Consider the following 20,027-nt stretch of genomic DNA (forward strand, 5'->3'; position numbering starts at 1 on the left):
TTTCAGGGAGTTTTTACAAGCAGGACACTTGTCCTGAAGGAGATCTCTTAGTTAACTGTACATTTGACCTAAAATCAAACAAAAACCAGCAGTCACCTAACAACTGTGAATAAAAAACCATCAGTGAACAGACTACCATCAAACATTAAAAATGACAGACATTCCCAGCCTAAGCTGTACGGCCGAGAACTAATCACAGCACTTACAGAGCAGGACTCCCACAGGAAGAATTACAAAACACAAAAATAAGGCCAATAGTAAAGATCGAAGCACCACTGTACCCTCCCTTACCTGTCTGGTGCTCATGGCGCCTGCATCTGCTGGAGCCCTCTCCTCCAAGTCGTCAGAGTGTGCAGCAGAAAGTAACAGAAACTCGGTTTTAAAATCCCCTCTTCCAGCGGCCTCTCATCGTGAGACCGGAAGCACCGCCGCTTGACCTGCCCCCGACCCCTGCGCGTTCCAGTGGCCGGAACCAAAGCCACCACGCCCCCCGCTGGAAGTCTCGTCTACCGGCTGCCAAACCAAAGGCTCCCCACCAGGACTGCCTACCAGCAGAACCTGGGCGCACAGGCATGACCCTCCGACGAGGCACTACTCCTCTAACCTGGAGAGGCTAGGGACTCCGGAGAACCCCCCTCCCCTGGGGGGGGGGGGGGGGCTGGGATGGTCATTCCTAAAGAAAAAAAGCCTAGAGGTAAACCTTCCCTTTCTCCACCTGGAGTGAGCACAGCACAGCCCCCCTAAATGGTTCCTGCAGCGCTTCCACCATGGTGGAGAAAACACAATAACTCAAGGCATGGTGGAAGAGGAGGGATTTAAAGACTGCAGTGTTTCCTGTGAAGTTGGGTGGAGCTACACTCTCTCCAGCTGCTGTCCTGAAAGGCAATTTGGGGGGGGAAGAAAAGCAGCAAAAATTAATCAAGACTGTACCCGCGGTTGCATTTTTAATGCGGTTTTTAAAGTTGTGGTTTTTTTTTTTTTTTTTTACAGGTGCAAACCGCACCAAAAACACAGCAAGAACATGGTAAAAATGCATATGAGGGTTTTTTTTTTTTTTTACTGCAATGGATCAGTGTGAAAGCAGCCTTAGCGATTGACCTGCCTTCAAGGCAGGATATATGGAGCAAGAGCTAATTTACCTATGACATGATATAAAAAAGAGCCCCAGAGAAGCAAGAGGCACTGGCTTCCAGGATATTTCATAGAGCATGAGAGGGAGGAGGTTCCCAGAAAAAGCAGAACTAGAGCGATTATGGTTAAATTAGAGAAGGTTCTTCCTTTTTTTTTTTTATATATAAAACAGAGGCCCTATAAGGGAATAATCCCTTTGAGCACAAAAAAAAGGAGGACTCAGAATGGGCAAGGGGCCATGGGAAGGGCCCAGAGCAGCACTAAAAATGGCAAATCACGACAGAGGAACTTCTTGCAAAAAAGAGCAGTGCAAAGCCAAGGAGGCTATACAAGGCCTAACCAAGTTATGCCGAGTACCAAGGGCTAGATATTCATTCCAATTACAATTTACAGGATGGGTTTCCCCATCGTCAGATTAGTAAAAACTACCCCACGAGACAAACAGAGCATGGGGAAAGCAATACACATGGCCCCAAGAAAGAAGGGCACTAGTGAATATCGAGGAATAAGATGTTGGGAGATCTTTAGGTAAGGGTCTGTAATAGAAGTCACAATAATTGAAGACGTTTGAGGAGATGGGCAGGCAAGTGCCAAGGTACATGCAAGACCACAGGTGAAGAAAAACAGGTACATAAGAGAACAGAGGTGAAAGCAACCTTTACCAGTACTAAAAGTCGACAAAAGATGACTGATGCCAAGGCCAGTTCTTTGCTGCAGAGACCTGTGTTCCTAAATAAGGGGAAAACAGGATCCCTGTGTTCATAACTGACAGAACAGCAGTCGTCAGACCGCCGCTCTTTCCCCACGGGGAGCCATCGCCGGACCCGCTGATTGGCTCCCCTGTAACCAATCTGCACGTGCCTTCGGTGGCAGGCGCCTTCACTAGTGGTCCTGCAAAACTACATACAGTTTCGTGGGACAGAGCCGACTTGCCACAGTACATGTACTCCTGGCGGTCGGCAAGTGACTGACCACTTCAGTCCCAGAAGATTTCACCCCCTTCCTGACCAGGCCCTATTTTGCGATTCGGCACTGCATTACTTTTAAACAGACAATTGCACGGCCGTGCGACGCTGTACCCAAACAAAATTAATGTCCTTTTTTCCCCCACAAATAGAGCTTTCTTTTGCTGGTATTTGATTACCTGTGCGATTTTTATTTTTTGCGCTAAAAACAAAAAAATGTGACAATTCTGAAAAAAATAAATAATATTTTTCATTCTGCTATAAAAGACATTCCCAAAAAAAAAAATTAGAATTTTACGTTTTAGGCCAATTTGTTTTATGCTACGTTTTTGGTAAAAAAACAAAAAGACAAAAAAAAAACAACCCAACTATCGGGCTGCAATGCTGTTCCACTGGCTTAAATACTTTAATTTTTCCCTGCATACTTGTTCTAGGTTATCGCAAGTACTGAACCCAGTGGCCTGCACACCAACTAGGCAACTAATATTTTAAAGAGGCGACCAGCAATGGCAGTACTATATTTCACTCATGACAGCTTTTCTCTAAAATGACCCTTTAGCTCCAGTCTTAGAGCACTGAACACATATCTTAATAGGAATGCTAGCTAAAACAAGTGAATAGTTGATTGTTATTACAGATCAGCGCAACTTGTTCGCTAAAACAAATAAATGAAGCCTGCAAAAAATGTGTTTAAAGCCACAGTCCATTTAGTTTTCAAAAGGAGGGTGGAACACTATAAAGATAAATATAATACATAAATCCTGCTAGTCCATCAAGTATAAACAGCATTAGCTTGTGCTTTTATCACTTACCAGCGCAAAGATAGACGTTTGAGGTATTCCGGTCCAGAATTGCAGACAGAACAAATAAATGTATAAAATCTGGAAGGAAAATTCAGTAACAGACAGGGCTCAGTCTGTATTCTTAATACTGAAAATTATTTCTACAGGTCATTTAACAAGATAATTAACCACAGCTTGCAAAAAAAAAAAAAAAATTGAAGTAGAGCACCTTAATTTTACTTGTCAGATTTAAATTGACGACACCAAATAGTGCAACAAAACATTTTAAACAAGTTTGGTATTCTAGTTACAGAATATGCACACATCAGTGCAGTGTACTCACAGTCCTCACCTGTCACCAAAAAGCATAGGTTTCTGCAAACATTGCACACAGGCCTCATGAAACCACTGTTTGCATTTGCAGCACTGAAGCATCTTTAAGTACCATCTAGAATACAAAAAATAAAAATAAAATGTATACATATAAATATTTTAAGCTTTGTACAGCAGTTTTTCAATTGGTAAAAACGCTCATACTTCCCAAAGCTTGCAATTTTAAAACAGATTTAAAGTGCATATAAAGCCAAAACTTTTATTCTAGTTTTGTTTAGAGTGGTGAGTGGTTAAAACCCATCTGTTACTGATCGAGATCTTGGTCAGTGCGACTAACTTTTAGGATCTGTACTACTGTATTTGCTACAGTATTATATCTACTCCTTACACCCAATTTTCATGCTGCTGAAGAGCTTATAATACTGCAAAATTCTGTTTCACCTGTGTGTAATAATCTTTCTTTTTTTGCTGTTTGCTTATTTGTAATTTTTGAAAAACACAATTAAAAACTTTTTTGCTGTCTTTGTCCTTGTTCGAGTAATGACCTCTTGATCTGCTCTGCTGACCAGTGTCACCGAAACAAAGTGGGAGAGAAACCATAAATTTAAGTTGCCACCAGAACAGGAATAGAAGAAATCGTCCAATGGGAACATTTGTTCTGGTGAAAAGGGGCATTTATCTCACTTTGTAGATATTTTCACCAATTTCTCATTGTACAGAATAGCAAGTGAGGATATTCTCCTCAACAGCACACAAATAAAAAAATATTTACCATTTTCACAATCACCATCCAAAGCGCAAAGAGAAGTTTTGGCTTTAGTTTATAACCACTTCAATTAATACACACACTCACCCCCTTCCCGCTCAGGCTGCATTTTCAGCCTTCAGTGCTGTCACACTTTGAATGAAAATGACGCATTCTGTACCCAAATTATATTATAATCTTTTTTTCATACAAAGGAGCTTTCTTTTAGTAATATTTAATCACCACTGGAATATTTATTTTTTGCTAACAAAAATTAAAAAAATAGAATTAAAAAAAAAATTATATATATTTTTATCTATTTAATTTATTTTTTCCGTTCTAAAATTTTGCAAATAAATCTTTCATTGTACATTTAGGGCAAAATGTTTACGGCTAAATTTCTTTGGTGAAAATAACTCAAATCAGTGTATATTTAGTCTGTAGGCAAGTCCTAGGCCACAACCTCGGGTAGAAATATCTAATTATCGATCAGTCCTGATGTACCATTCTAATCTAATCATAGATATCTAATAATCTACCTAATTACTTGAGAACTGAAAATGCCAGGACAGTACAAATATGCCCCAAATGACCCATTTTTGGAAAGTAGACAGTCCAAGGTGTTTAGATTAAGAGGCATGTCAAGTCTTCTTAAAGTTGTAATTTGTCATAATTCTTGGGAAATTACGAATTTAAAAAAGGTTTTTTTTTTTTTTTTTGTTTTTTTTTTTAAACTGTCACCAGTGCAGTATAGGGAACATCATAATTGGTGTGGCGATGATCAAGGACACAAATTATTATAGGTTTTTTTTTTTTGGATTTTTTATTTTACATACTGTGACCAGAGCAATACAGTTTTACCATAGTAACACTGTACTACTCTGGGAAGGTAAACAGAATTTTTTATTTTTTTAAGAAACCATTTGTTCTATTGAGATTACTATTGAGAGTGTACTACTGAGATTAGCTGTGACTGACCACAGCTAATCACATGGTAGATTTGGGCTGTGATTGGTCCTGTCTTTACCATGTGATCACTGTGACCTATCACAGATATCAACACAATGAATAGTATGAATGGAAGCCACCCATTGTGCACAATTGTCTTGTGATTGGCTGTGATAGGTCACAGCGATCACATGGTACCGGCCCGGAACACTGATCTGCCCACGGTGGACACAGCGGATGACAGATCACGTCGCAACGCAGCCTGTAAGGCATGTGCGAGGCGTGATACTTTAAAGACATCTTAGGACGTCCACCCAGGATGGGAGAGCTTCCACTCACCCATGATATTGCAATAGGCTGGGCGGGTTGAATAAATATAGTGTCATGCAAACTTCCTTGCTGCCCTCTACCCCAATTGACCCCTTTTACTTCTCAGAAAACCAGCATGTGGTCAAATCTAGATTGATAAAGTGCCACATGCTGGTATCATCACTTGCTTCAGCAGGTACTGTCGCACAGAGTACATCTTGCTTGGAGATACAACGAAGCCTGGAAGAGTGAAATGTTACAGGGTCATCCTTTAGCTGGAGCCTAACAAGATGAACTGTTTGAGCTATAAAACTTGCTGAAGAAAGTTATGTCAGTGTGCGCCCATTTTTTCCTCATTTAGATTTCATTTACACAGAGCATGAACAGCATGTCCACAACAGAAAACAGTTTGAAAGTGATGAGATTTCAGATGATCTATGTGCAAAATAGTCAGTATAGAATAAGTCAGGTGTTCAACAATATTAAAAAATATAAGGGTTGATTTACTAAAAGTGGAGTGTGCAAAATTTGGCGCAGCCCTGCAAAAAAACAACAGGTTCCAGTTATTTTTGCCAAAGATTAATTGAACAAATTGAAGTTGGAAGCTGACTGGCTACCATGCACAGCTACACCAGATTTTGCACCCTCCACTTTTGGTAAATCAACATTATACTCTGTTAGAAATAGCAGCTATGTTTTACTCACTCTCCTGGGCCTCCACAGTAGCAATAACATTGTTGTACATTGGTCTTGTGACCTACATCCCATTCTAACTCGTCCAAATTGTACGGCAGACACTGCTTCATGACCTGCAGGGCTTTAGCATTGGGTCCTTTTTTCAACGCTCCTCCCCTCTTAACAAAGAAACAAAGAAAAAAGTGACAAAGTATTAATGTTTCTATTTATCACTGTCAGAAAAACAATGAAACATCTGTCCATATTAAACGCCTTCAGCTGACTGACAGGAGGTCTTCACAGAGGGAGCCTTGAGCTGAGCATCTACTATCACCTAAACAGCTGTTCTTTGGCATTACTTAATCTGGCAGAGACCCACTGGTTTTGGCAGAGTTCTTAAACCAGCGGATTGTCAGGATTCTGAATGGGAAAATACCCAAAAGCAGCTGGTGACATGAGGAGAGGTATTCTACTTTCCCTGTGAAAGTGAAAAACTTCTAGGTTAACATGCAAATTATTTTCCACAAAAAGATGAGAAAATAAATGTGATTTTTCTACTTACAATAAAATCAATTTCTCTGAGTTCATTAACGGACACAGCTCTCCATTCAGAACCACAGGGTTATATTTCCTCCTACAGGAGTAGGGCAGAAAAAAAGACTTGGCTACGACTATGGGCAGTAATAGGTGGTATACACCCCCTCTCTGCTATAGGCCTTCAGTTTAGTAAAAAACAGTATCGGAAGTATTAAAACTCCAAAGAGGGGTTGGTGCTGGGTCCATCAATGAACTCAGAGAAATGGATTTTACGATAAGTACAAAAATCCCATTTTCTTTTGTTCATGGACGGACACAGCTCAACATTATTCAGAACCACAGGGATGTCCCCAAACAGTGGCAGAACATAAGGGGGGGGGGGGGGGGATCCCAAGGCTAAAGACAATAGCCAACCAGGTAAACCGGAGCTAAATAAAAAAAAAAAAAAAAAAAAAAAAAAAAAAAAACTGGAGCCCAACCTAAATACACGCCCAAAGAGGGAACAGACCCTCTATGCAGCAGTCTGCAAAACTTTGCGGCCAAGGAAGCATTCGAAGATGCCAATACATCCACTTTGTAGAAGCTAGTGAAAATGTGCACAGATGACCAAAGGCTGCTTTGCAAACCTGCACCACTGATGCCTGATGACGGAAGGCCCAAGAAGCACTATGCGCCCCACTAGAGTGCGTTGTTACAGGTAAAGGAGGAACCTGACCCTTCATAGAATAGGCCTGAGTCAGTGTCTGACTGATACATCTGGAAATTACCGCAAAAGAAGCTGACAACCCTTTTAATGGCAAGCATGTGATCACAAACAGTGAGTAGGCTTGTGACGGTATCAGATTTTCATGCTGCGATTAATTGATTAAGGTTTTGCCACGGTATACGGTATTATCACGGTATTCTATTAAATTTAAATTATTAAATTTCCACCTCACTTCAATTTCATTGCTGAATTTAGGGGCTTTGGTTCACTTATGCACATTATTATATAGTCAATCAGTACAGACTCTGTAAACCAGGCCTAAAATAGGTCATCAAGCAGTGTCTGGCCTAACTGGTGATAACTGGTCCTGGCGCTCGGCTCCGATCCGATGGCCTGGTCATTAAGAGGGCAAGTCCTTGTGGTCAAGAAGTGGTTAAACCTGAAGGAGGTGTTGTTTATAAATTACTTTACTATCGCTTTAGGCCTGGTTCACATGTATGCGGGTTGGTGGCCCACATTTGCACAGGCATAGCAGCCCATTGATTTGAACGGGCTGCTATGCCTTCATTTTCCGCAGAAAAAAGGTGCATTCAGCATTTTTTTAAAATTCAGTGGCCTTGAAATCCATCCTGCTTTTGCACCATGCGACTAACCTGCAGTTCCTGCTCTGGCAAGCTTTCTGCATTTTTTGTATACGTGGGCACGGCATTTAAAAACAGTTTGCGTGTGCAGCAACGGCAGGTAAGTCGCATGGTGCAAAAAATGGATTTTTGTAAAAATCTTACCGTAAAATCCTTTTCTCTTAGCTCATTGACAGACGTAGTCCTCGGTGATACACCACCTTCGGGTTATGTTGCCTCCACAGGAGCAGGACTAGACAGGAAATTAAAAAGCTCTGGCCACACCCTAGGGGCAGTCCCAGAGGGTATATCCTCTCTCTCTCTGCCTCAGCAAATCAGTTATGTGAAAAAGCAGTCTTTAGAGATTTTAACCCAACCCAACTCAAAAACAGAGGGGCGGGGACTACGTCTGTCAATGAGCTAAGAGAAAAGGATTTTACGGTAAGATTTTACAAAAATCCATTTTTCTCTAGCGCTCATTGACAGACATAGTCCTCGGTGATACACCACCTTCGGGACGTCCCAGAGCAGTATCACAAATGAGGGGTGGGAAAATGGAAATCAAATCCCAATCTAGAAGGCCCAACCGGTGCCAACTAGAAGTTTACAATGCTCATCCTTAATGATGAGACTCAACAAAAAAGAGAAAAAATTTTTTTTTTTTTTTCAAACAGAAAAAAAACCCTCGAGGTAGACCCCCGGTCTCCTCAAATTGCGGCCTGCAAAACCTTGCGGCCAAATGAGGCATCCGCCGATGCCGTCACATCAATTTTATAGAATTTTGTAAAGGTATGTACCGACGACCAGGTGGCCGCCTTACATACCTGGACCACTGACGCCTGATGGCGAAAGGCCCAGGAAGTACTGAGCGCTCGAGTGGAGTGCGCCCTAACAGGGAACGGAGGACTCTGACCCTTAATAGAATAAGCCTGTACCACCGTTTGTCTAATCCATTTGGCAATGGTCGCGGCAGATGCAGGCAAACCCTTTCTGGGGCCATCCGTGATCACAAAAAAGTGAATCCGTCTTACGGAATGATTCCGTAGCTTTCAGGTATACCCTGATTGCCCGAACCACATCTAAGGAATGCAACGCATGTTCCCGATGATGCTTGGGCTGAGGACACAAGGAAGGTAGTACAATATCTTCATTCAGATGAAAATCTGAAACCACCTTAGGAAGAAAAGATGGCTTAGGATGAAGTACTACCTTATCCCTATGAATCACTAGGTATGGGGACTGGCATGATAATGCAGCCAGTTCTGACACCCTGCGAGCAGAAGTAATAGCCACCAAGAAGGCCACCTTCTGGGATAAAGTAAGCAAGGGAATCTCCCTGATGTTTTCAAAGGGAGGTTTCTGTAGAACCGACAAAACCAAATTAAAATCCCAGGGCGGTAAGGGCGCGCTGACTGGAGGAGCCAGGTGCCGCACCCCCTGGATGAAATTCCGCACCAAGGACTTGGTAGCTAAAGGTTTCTGAAAGAAGATTGCTAATGCTGAAACTTGACCCTTGATGGTGCTCAAGGCTAGCTTCTGCTCAACCCCTTGTTGCAAAAAGGCCAATATTCGAGTCACCGAATAGGTACGTGGAGGAAATCCTAAAGATTCGCACCACGCAATATAAGTCTTCCATATGTGATAATAGACCTTGCTGGAAGTCGCTTTCCTTGCTTTAATAAGGGTAGGAATGACTGAAGTAGACAAACCTCTGTCCTTCAGTACTTGGGTCTCAATGGCCAGGCCATTAAACCCAGCGACTGTAAAGCATGATGGTAAATTGGTCCTTGAGACCACAGACACTCCCTGAGACGAAGTTCCCACGGAACGTCTGCGACTAGCATGTCCAAGTCGGCCAGGCCGGCTTGAGGAGGCCAGCCTTGAATTTCTAGGACCACTGGCGCTGATAGAATCTGAACCAGGCGTCCCTAGAGGTATCTGGCCCCGACCATCCGAGAAAGTCTGGTCGTTTTCTGTTCCCACACATTTATCAGATACCTGATTGTTATCAGGAAGGGTGATCTTTTCTGGTTGAACCTCAGGGACCGAAGTCACCCGACTAGAGGCTACTTGGCCTATCTGGTCAACCAGATCCGATTCCTGTGAGGTATAGGGACTAATCTTAGGAAAAGGTAAAGGAAAAGATCTATTCAGGGAACGGTAACTACCGCTTCCTGTAGTACTTAAATGTTGGAAGGGAAGAATCGCACCGGTAGTAGTGGTTGAAGCTCGATCTAATGTCCTGAATACCGGTGAAAACGTCCCCCCACCCTGAAACCGGGTGGGGGCGCACCTTCAGGCTGTGTACTCCTTTGCTTCGGGTTTGGCTGGGTTGGTCCTCTGCTTGTCCGACCAGCCCTTCTTGAACCCTCCTGGAGGAGTCTTGCCTTTCCCGCTAGTACCAGCCGGGCGCCCTTTATGGGCGGTAAAGAAAGGTCCTCGCTTGTTGCGAGGTCCCTTAGCTTTAGCAGCCTGTGGCAAAAAAGTGCTCTTGCCCCCAGTGGCATCCTTGATGATTTCATCTAGGTTGGCCCCAAATAGACGATTCCCCTGAAAAGGGAGATTTGTCAAGGTCTCTTTGAAACCTAGGTCAGCTGACCAGCATTTTAACCACAGCACACGTCTGAGGATCACCGCTGACATAGATGCATGCCCTAATAAGGGAGTAGTGTCCAAGGCTGCGTCACAGATAAACTGTAGCCCTTGTATAATCTGTTCCATCAAATCAGATGTCTCCTGGGGAATATCTTTTCCCCTAAGGTCTTGGCGTACCATTTTCGCCCATTCCGTAAGTGTCTGGGAAACTAGACCAATAACAATTACTGGTCTAAATGCTGACCCTATCAGAGAGACGATGGTGCGGGACTCTGCTTCCATCTTTCGATCCACCGGATCCTTAAAGGACGAAGTGTCCTCCACTGGGATAACCGTGGCTTTATTCAGCCTGGAAATAGGTGGATCCACCACTGGTGGTACCGTCCATTTCTTAATGATGGATTCCTCAAACGGATAGCGTCTAGCAATTAGACATATGCCGGTTTTCGGTAATTCGATATATCGCGGTATTGCATAGCCACGGTATTGTTATTGTGGCATTTTTAAAATACCGAGTTTCTCTGTCAAGTCTGCCTGACTTGTGAATTGATACATTTCAGTGAGCTGGATGACTCATTCACTCACTCAGCTAACACCTTTCAGCATTAAGTCTCCTAACTATAAACAAAAATGATTACATTTGTATCTTTTCCTTCCCTCTGCCAGGGAGAAAGGAAGTTTAACCTCTTAAAGACTGGATCTTTTTCTGACACTTGCTGTTTGCAAGTTAAAATCAGTTTTTTTTTTGCTAGAAAAGTACTTAGAACCCCCAAACATTTTATATATTTTTTTAGCAGAGACCCTACAGAATAAAATGGCGATTGTTGTAATATTTTATGTCACACTGTATTTGCGCAGCAGTCTTTCAAACGCAATGATTAGACTTTAATGAATAAAAAAAAAAAAAAAAACGTAACAGTAAAGTTATCCCAATTTTTTTTTTTTTTGTTACACAGAGAATCGTGAGAGAATCGTGATCTTTATTCCAAGCTAAAAAATCGTGATTCTCATTTTGGCCAGAATCGTGCAGCTCTAATAAATATATATATACACACACACACGCCTAGCAGCCCACATTACATTATTATATAGCCATCAAGCAGTGTCTGGCCTACCTGGTGATGACTGGTCCTGGCGCTCTGATCCGATGGCCTGGTCTTTAAAGGGGCAAATCCTTGCGATCCAGAAGTGGTTAAACCTGCAGGAGGACCAGTGTTTTTATCTATTAATGACTTTACTATTGCTTTAGGCCTGGTTCACATGTATGCGGGTTGGTGGTTCACATGTATGCGGGTTGGCGGTTCACATGTATGCGGGTTGGCGGCCCACATTTGCACAGGCATAGCAGCCCATTGATTTGAACGGGCTGCTATGCCCTCATTTTCCGCAGAAAAAAGGTGCATGCAGCATTTTTTTTAAATTCAGTGGCCTTGAAATCCATCCTGCTTTTGCACCATGCGACTAACCTGCAGTTCCTGCTCTGGCAAGCTTTCTGCATTTTTTGTATACGTGGGCACGGCATTTAAAAATAAACAGTTTGCGTGTGCAGCAACGGCAGGTAAGTCGCATGGTGCAAAAGAAGGATGGATTTCATGGCCACTGCATTTTTTTAAATTCTGCATGCACCTTTTTTCAGCTGAAAACGCAGGCATAGCAGCTCAAGCCCATTCACATCAATGGGCTGCTATGCCTGTGCAAATGTGGGCCCCCAACCCGCATACATGTGAACCAGGCCTAAAGCAATAGTAAAGTCATTAATAGATAAAAACACCGGTCCTCCTGCAGGTTTAATCAATTAATGACTTTACTATTGCTTTAGGCCTGGTTCACATGTATGCGGGTTGGGGGCCCACATTTGCACAGGCATAGCAGCCCATTGATGTGAATGGGCTTGAGCTGCTATGCCTGCGTTTTCAGCTGAAAAAAGGTGCATGCAGAATTTAAAAAAATGCAGTGGCCATGAAATCCATCCTTCTTTTGCACCATGCGACTTACCTGCCGTTGCTGCACACGCAAACTGTTTATTTTTAAATGCCGTGCCCACGTATACAAAAAATGCAGAAAGCTTGCCAGAGCAGGAACTGCAGGTTAGTCGCATGGTGCAAAAGCAGGATGGATTTCAAGGCCACTGAATTTTAAAAAAATGCTGCATGCACCTTTTTTCTGCGGAAAATGAGGGCATAGCAGCCCATTCAAATCAATGGGCTGCTATGCCTGTGCAAATGTGAACCACCAACCCGCATACATGTGAACCAGGCCTAAAGCAATAGTAAAGTAATTTATAAACAACACCTCCTTCAGGTTTAACCACTTCTTGACCACAAGGATTTGCCCTCTTAATGACCAGGCCATCGGATCGGAGCCGAGCGCCAGAACCAGTTATCACCAGTTAGGCCAGACACTGCTTGATGACCTATTTTAGGCCTGGTTCACAGAGTCTGTACTGACTGACTATATAATAATGTGCATAAGTGAACCAAAGCCCCTAAATTCAGCAATGAAATTGAAGTGAGGTGGAAATTTAATAATTTAAATTTAATAATAGAATACCGTGATAATACCGTATACCGTGGCAAAACCTTAATCAATTAATCGCAGCATGAAAATCTGATACCGTCACAAGCCTACTAGCAATACGCTTGGAAATAGTAAAGGTACGTTTAGAATGCTCCCATTCTCCTTTAATCTGATTACCGAAACATTTGGGTACAGGAAAAACCTTCACCGTTTTGATGGGCTTATTAGTACCAAAAGGAATCTGTTTCAGTTGCCTCTGCCGGTAAAGCCTCAATTTTTAAGGTTTCCTGCACTGCCACAACAAGTGCGTCCACCAATGCTTCTTCCTGAATTATAGCAGGAGAAGAAGCGTCCTCCTCACTGTCTGAGGGGGCTTTACCTGGGATAACAGCCTTTGCAGAGGAACCTGCAACTGCAGTGACCATCTCTGAATCAGAGTCAGAGGTGTCAGATAGTATAGGGGTAGGCGGGGGTCGCTTCCTTGACCCCCGTCCCTGACAGGCCGCCTCCACCCGAGCCACCATAGACTCCAAAATTGCTGTAAATGACTCTACACTCTGTGCACCGGCGGGTCCCGTGGCCCCCTCGAGGGAAACAGGTGGGGGAATATGTGTGGCAGGGTCCATGATAATTCCAGTCACTTCCTGGATAATATAATTCAAAAATAAAAAACTTTTTTTTTTTTTTTCCAGACCCCCAGCGCCACAAAAAAAAAGCCCCTTAGTGTTACCTGCTAGGGATCCCTATCGATCGAGAGAGAGAGAGAGAGAGAGAGATAGACCCCCAGGCTCACCACTTGATGCTCAGAGTTTAACTGCAACAGGTTACAGCGCTGTCTTGACAAACAGGAAGTCTTTTGGCTGGCTGCCCAGGAAGAAAGGAGGCGGCTCCGCCCCTCTGCACGCCTTCCGGCGCCTCCCCTAGCTCCACGAGGTGTTTGGATCACCTCAAATATGGCCGCCCCCATGCTGGAGACACGAGGCTACGCCAAAATGGCGGCTCGTGCGATCCAGCAAAAAAAAATGGCGGCGGCCTGTACTGAATAGCGGTGTGCTGCAGGGCACACAACACTCTCTCTGCATGGGGATTTGGCGTGGTTGGCGGTACCGGCCCTGGCGGACCGCATGGCCATTCGGGAGGCCTGCTGATAGCTGGAGATCTGATTAGGAAGGCAGTCTACATGTCCGTGGCTTCTGACTGGTAGGTAGCTTATTCTTATCACCGTAAGATTCCCAGAATGCCACAGATTATAATCTTTTTAACATGTATACAATTAGATTGTTAGCTCCCAAACCAAGCCTCCTGGCTTTTTGCACATAAAATCACACTCAAAGTAGGAGGATCTGTGTCATTTATAGGATAGAGAGGGACTCTATCTTACCATACAGAGAGGGGCCCGCGTTCACCACAAGACCCGTCAGGGGAAAAGGGGGAACATACTACTCACCATACCGGAACCAGGCGGGCACCAACTCCTGACAGTACCCCTCTCCACCGGGGCGGGCGGGCTGTCGACCGATATGGACGCCGTGACTCATGGTCTTTGGCGTTTCAGCGAGACGTTTAACTCGCGGGGTCAGTCCTTTAATGGGACTTTGTCGCGGCCGACCCAGCGCGGAGCTATGGCCTGCACGCGCTCGTAGGCTGAACTGGGGTGACCACCGGATCTCAACATCCAGCCCGTCGCCCAGTTCAGCTTTCTTGCTTGAAGATCTCACAGGAACACTGGAGAAAAAAGCTGTCTAAAAAATCCTTTAAGAAAAAAATCTTGCCAGGACCTAAGATCCCAGCAAGGTATCTAGGTCCTTACTCCTAACTAGACAGAAAATAACTGATTTGCTGAGGCAGAGAGAGAGAGGATATACCCTCTGGGACTGCCCCTAGGGTGTGGCCAGAGCTTTTTAATTTCCTGTCTAGTCCTGCTCCTGTGGAGGCAACATAACCCGAAGGTGGTATCACCGAGGACTACGTCTGTCAATGAGCGCTAGAGAAAGAAGGATGGATTTCATGGCCACTGCATTTTTTTAAATTCTGAATGCACCTTTTTTCAGCTGAAAACGCAGGCATAGCAGCTCAAGCCCATTCACATCAATGGGCTGCTATGCCTGTGCAAATGTGGGCCGCCAACCCGCATACATGTGAACCGCCAACCCGCATACATGTGAACCAGGCCTAAAGCAATAGTAAAGTCATTAATAGATAAAAACACCGGTCCTCCTGCAGGTTTAACCACTTCTGGATCGCAAGGATTTGCCCCTTTAAAGACCAGGCCATCGGATCAGAGCGCCAGGACCAGTCATCACCAGGTAGGCCAGACACTGCTTGATGGCTATATAATAATGTAATGTGGGCTGCTATGTGTGTGTGTGTATATATATATATATATATATATATATATATATATTAGAGCTGCACGATTCTGGCCAAAATGAGAATCACGATTTTTTTAGCTTGGAATAAAGATCACGATTCTATGTGTAACAAAAAAAAAAATTGGGATAACTTTACTGTTACGTTTTTTTTTTTTTTTTTTTATTCATTAAAGTCGTTTGAAAGACTGCTGCGCAAATACAGTGTGACATAAAATATTACAACAATCGCCATTTTTTTTCTGTAGGGTCTCTGCTAAAAAAATATATAAAATGTTTGGGGGTTCCAAGTACTTTTCTAGCAAAAAAAAAAACTGATTTTAACTTGCAAGCAACAATTGTCAGAAAAAGGTCCAGTCTTTAAGGCCTCATGCACAATGGACGTTTTTACAGCTGCTGTTAGCAGCGTCAGACGTTTTTTTTTGCAGCTGCAGAACGCCCATCCATGTTATTCTATGGCCTCATGCACACATAGAGCTTTTAGGAGCTCCAAGTGGCATAGGCGTTTTACAGCTCCAAAAAAAACCCAGGAACTGTGGGTTCAGGAGCTCCAGCGTCAAGCTGCAAAAAACGTCTGACGCTGCTAAAGGCTCCATAAGGCTTCATAACGTTGCTTAACGTGCGTTAAGCCACGTTATACGTTTTTTTTCTTCCATTCAAAATCAATGGTTCCCTATGGGAGCCTATTGATTTGAATGGAAGTCACACCGCAGGTCGGATCAAGGTGATCCGACTTGCGGTGCGACCTGCACTGTGAGAATCTTGAGGGGGAACTCCACGCCAAAATGGGGAAAAAAACGGCGTGGGGTTCCCCCCCAGGTTCCAAACCAGGCCCTTCGGGTCTGGTATGGAATTTGAGGGTAGCCCCGCGCCGAAAAAACGGCGTGGGGTCCCCCCCAAAATCCATACCAGACTCTTATCCGAGCATGCAGTCCGGCATGCCAGGAAAGGGGAGGGGACGAGCGAGCGGCCCCACCCCCCTGGATCATACCAGGCCACACGCCCTCAACATGGGGGGGTGTGGGTGCTTTGGGGCAGGGGGGGCTCTGCACCCCGCACCTCAAAGCACCTTGCCCCCATGTTGATGAGGACAAGGGCCTCATCCCCACAACCCTGGCCGGTGGTTGTGGGGGTCTGCGGGCAGGGGGCTCATCGGAATCTGGAAGCCCCCTTTAACAAGGGGGCCCCCCCAGATCCCGGACCCCCTCCCTATGTGAATGGGTATGGGGTACACTGTACCCCTACTCATTCACCCCATAAAATGCAGTGTATGGAAATAACGACAGGAGACGTTTTGGAAAATTTATTAAAAATCTTCATCCGGCTCTTGTCCTCTCCGGGGGTCTTCTCCTCTCCGAGGGTCTTCTGCTCTTTTGCTGTCCGCCCTTCTTGTCTTCTCTCCGGGGGTCTTCTGCTGTCTTCTCCTCTCCGAGGGTCTTCTGCTCTTTTGCTGTCCGCCCTTCTTGTCTTCTCCTCTCTGGGGGTCTTCTGCTGTCTTCTCCTCTCCGGGGGTCTTCTGCTGTCCGCCCTTCTTGTCTTCTCCTCTCCGAGGGTCTTCTGCTGTCCGCCCTTCTGCTATCCAATCTTCTTGTCTTCTCCTCTCCGGTCTTCTGCTCTTTTGCTGTCGGCTGTCGGCTGTCCTTCTTCCTCCGGTCCTCCTCCGACGACGTCTTCAGCGATTATGCCGGCCTCTGGTCTCCGCAGCTTATTATATAGCCATTAGGGGCGTGGCCGCCAGATGACGTCATCGGGAGACCACGCCCCCTTGTGTCACAGATGACGTCATCTGTGACACAAGGGGGCGTGGTCTCCCGATGACGTCATCTGGCGGCCACGCCCCTAATGGCTATATAATAAGCTGCGGAGACCAGAGGCCGGTATAATCGCTGAAGACGTCGTCGGAGGAGGACCGGAGGAAGAAGGACAGCCGACAGCCGACAGCAAAAGAGCAGAAGACCGGAGAGGAGAAGACAAGAAGATTGGATAGCAGAAGGGCGGACAGCAGAAGACCCTCGGAGAGGAGAAGACAAGAAGGGCGGACAGCAGAAGACCCCCGGAGAGGAGAAGACAGCAGAAGACCCCCAGAGAGGAGAAGACAAGAAGGGCGGACAGCAAAAGAGCAGAAGACCCTCGGAGAGGAGAAGACAGCAGAAGACCCCCGGAGAGAAGACAAGAAGGGCGGACAGCAAAAGAGCAGAAGACCCTCGGAGAGGAGAAGACCCCCGGAGAGGACAAGAGCCGGATGAAGATTTTTAATAAATTTTCCAAAACGTCTCCTGTCGTTATTTCCATACACTGCATTTTATGGGGTGAATGAGTAGGGGTACAGTGTACCCCATACCCATTCACATAGGGAGGGGGTCCGGGATCTGGGGGGGCCCCCTTGTTAAAGGGGGCTTCCAGATTCCGATGAGCCCCCTGCCCGCAGACCCCCACAACCACCGGCCAGGGTTGTGGGGATGAGGCCCTTGTCCTCATCAACATGGGGGCAAGGTGCTTTGAGGTGCGGGGTGCAGAGCCCCCCCTGCCCCAAAGCACCCACACCCCCCCATGTTGAGGGCGTGTGGCCTGGTATGATCCAGGGGGGGTGGGGCCGCTCGCTCGTCCCCTCCCCTTTCCTGGCATGCCGGACTGCATGCTCGGATAAGAGTCTGGTATGGATTTTGGGGGGGACCCCACGCCGTTTTTTCGGCGCGGGGCTACCCTCAAATTCCATACCAGACCCGAAGGGCCTGGTTTGGAACCTGGGGGGGAACCCCACGCCGTTTTTTTCCCCATTTTGGCGTGGAGTTCCCCCTCAAGATTCTCACAGTGCAGGTCGCACCGCAAGTCGGATCACCTTGATCCGACCTGCGGTGTGACTTCCATTCAAATCAATAGGCTCCCATAGGGAACCATTGATTTTGAATGGAGGCAGAAAGAACGCTGCTAACAGCTACTGTGGCCAAACGTGCAATAACGCTAGTAGAAAAAGCTACTGAAAGCACGTTTTTACAGCTGCTGTTTCCCGGCGTTATGTAAACAGCTTTGGAGCACGTTTTTATGACGCCCTGTGTGCATGGAGCCTAAGAGGTTAAACTTCCTTTCTCCCTGGCAGAGGGAAGGAAAAGATACAATGTAAACATTTTTGTTTATAGTTACTGGGAGAGCTGTGTGAGTGAATGAGTCATCCAGCTCACTGAAATGTATCAATTCACAAGTCAGACTGAGGAGCAGATAAACTCGGTATTTTAAAAATGCCACAACAATACCGTGGCTATGCAATACCGCGATATATCGAATTACCGAAAACCGGCATATGTCTAACAGTGAGTCTGACCATCGAAAAGCTGCCAAATAAACCTGAATCGCCTAAACCACATCCAGGGTATGCAAAGCAAATTCCTTAGGATGTTTGGGCCTGTGACACAGGGAAGGCAACACAAACTCTTCCTTCAAATGAAAATCAGAGACTACCTTAAGAAGAAGAGACGGACATGGGCAAAGAACCAGCTTATCTTGTGGACCACCAAGTAGGGGGTACAACAAGAGAACACCGCCAGCTCCGACACCCCATGGGAAGACTCCCGAATATTGTCAAAGGGGGGCTTCTGGAGAACTGAAAGCACCAAGTCCAAAACCCATGGCGGTAGAGGAGACTGCACCGGTAGAATCAGATGTCGAACCCCTTGAATCAAAGTATGGGAGTGCATGGCCAGGGGTCGCTGAAGGAAGACCGCCAAGGCCGACACCTGGTCCTTGATGGTTCACTTGACACCTCGAAGCAAGGTCAAAATCACAGCTACCAAAAAAAGAACGAGGATGAACCCCGATCGACTCACACCAGGAAATGTACGCTTTCTACATCCGATGGTAGATCTTCCTACAGATAGACTTCCTAGCCTTCAGCAGTGTCGGAATCACCAACCCAGACAAACCACTATCCTGCAGCGCCTGGCTTTCAACAGTAAGGCCGTCAAAGTCAGCGACTGTAAAGTAGGATGGAAGAGTGACCCTTGGGACAATAGATCTTCCTTGAAAGGCAGTCTCCAAGGGACGTCGGCGACTAGTCGAGAGCCACTAGAATGACCGGAATCCCCTTGGCCTTGATCCTGCACAAAAGTCGCAGCAGAAGCTTGAGGGAAAAGGCATGGATCAGACAATCCTGACCCCGCAGGACCACCAGAGCGTTTGCAGCGCCCGCCAGAGGATCCTGTGACCTTGCCAAACATCAGTACCTTTCTGTTGAGCTGGAACGCAACAGATCCACCTCGGGGGTGCCCCACTAGAGACATATCTGATGAAACACGTCCGGGTGAAGGGACCACTACCCGTGGTCCAACGCCTGCCGAACTGAGATAGTTCGCCTGCCAGTTTTCCACTCCTAAAATGTGTACGGTTGAGAGGGCGGGAAAAAAGCATTCTGCCCACCGGAGGATGCAGGCTACTTCCAGGGCTGCCAACACACTCTTTGTTCCACGCTGATGAATGACATAAGCCACTGCCGTGGCATTGTCCGACTGGACCCGTACCGGTAGCACCCGGGAGTCGATCCGTGCAGTGACCCAGGCACAGCCTGATCGCCCGAAGTTCCAAGACATTGATCGGTAGTCTGGACTCTTAAAGCGTACCACAACCCTGTGCAGGTACAGAAGTCCTAGGACACCTCCCCATACGGACAGAATGCACTTGTGGTGACCACTGTCCAATAAAAGAGGAGAAAGGATTTGCCTTGCCAAAGAGCCGAAAAGCAAAGCCACCAGACAAGGGACCCCCTGGATTCCCAGCTTAGCCGACTAATTGTCCAGAGACATCA

At 45.7% G+C, this 20,027-nt stretch overlaps 1 protein-coding gene across 1 annotated transcript in view; it reads right to left on the reverse strand.

The window, feature by feature from the left end:
• Positions 1 to 20,027, reverse strand: part of MTF2 (metal response element binding transcription factor 2) — a gene marked incomplete at its 3' end in the record, with an annotated part of 94,384 nt that overhangs the window by 48,687 nt on the left and 25,670 nt on the right. The window contains exons 6-8 of the mRNA XM_082265815.1: positions 5,919 to 6,067; positions 3,231 to 3,326; positions 2,909 to 2,977 (exon numbers count right to left, since the gene is read on the reverse strand). Of these exons, the coding sequence (XP_082121941.1) occupies positions 2,909 to 2,977; positions 3,231 to 3,326; positions 5,919 to 6,067 (314 nt within the window). The remainder of the gene's footprint in view (positions 1 to 2,908; positions 2,978 to 3,230; positions 3,327 to 5,918; positions 6,068 to 20,027) is intronic.

The sequence above is a fragment of the Pelophylax lessonae genome (genome assembly GCF_965119305.1).
Source record: "Pelophylax lessonae genome assembly, chromosome: 8".
Classification (NCBI taxonomy): domain Eukaryota; kingdom Metazoa; phylum Chordata; class Amphibia; order Anura; family Ranidae; genus Pelophylax; species Pelophylax lessonae.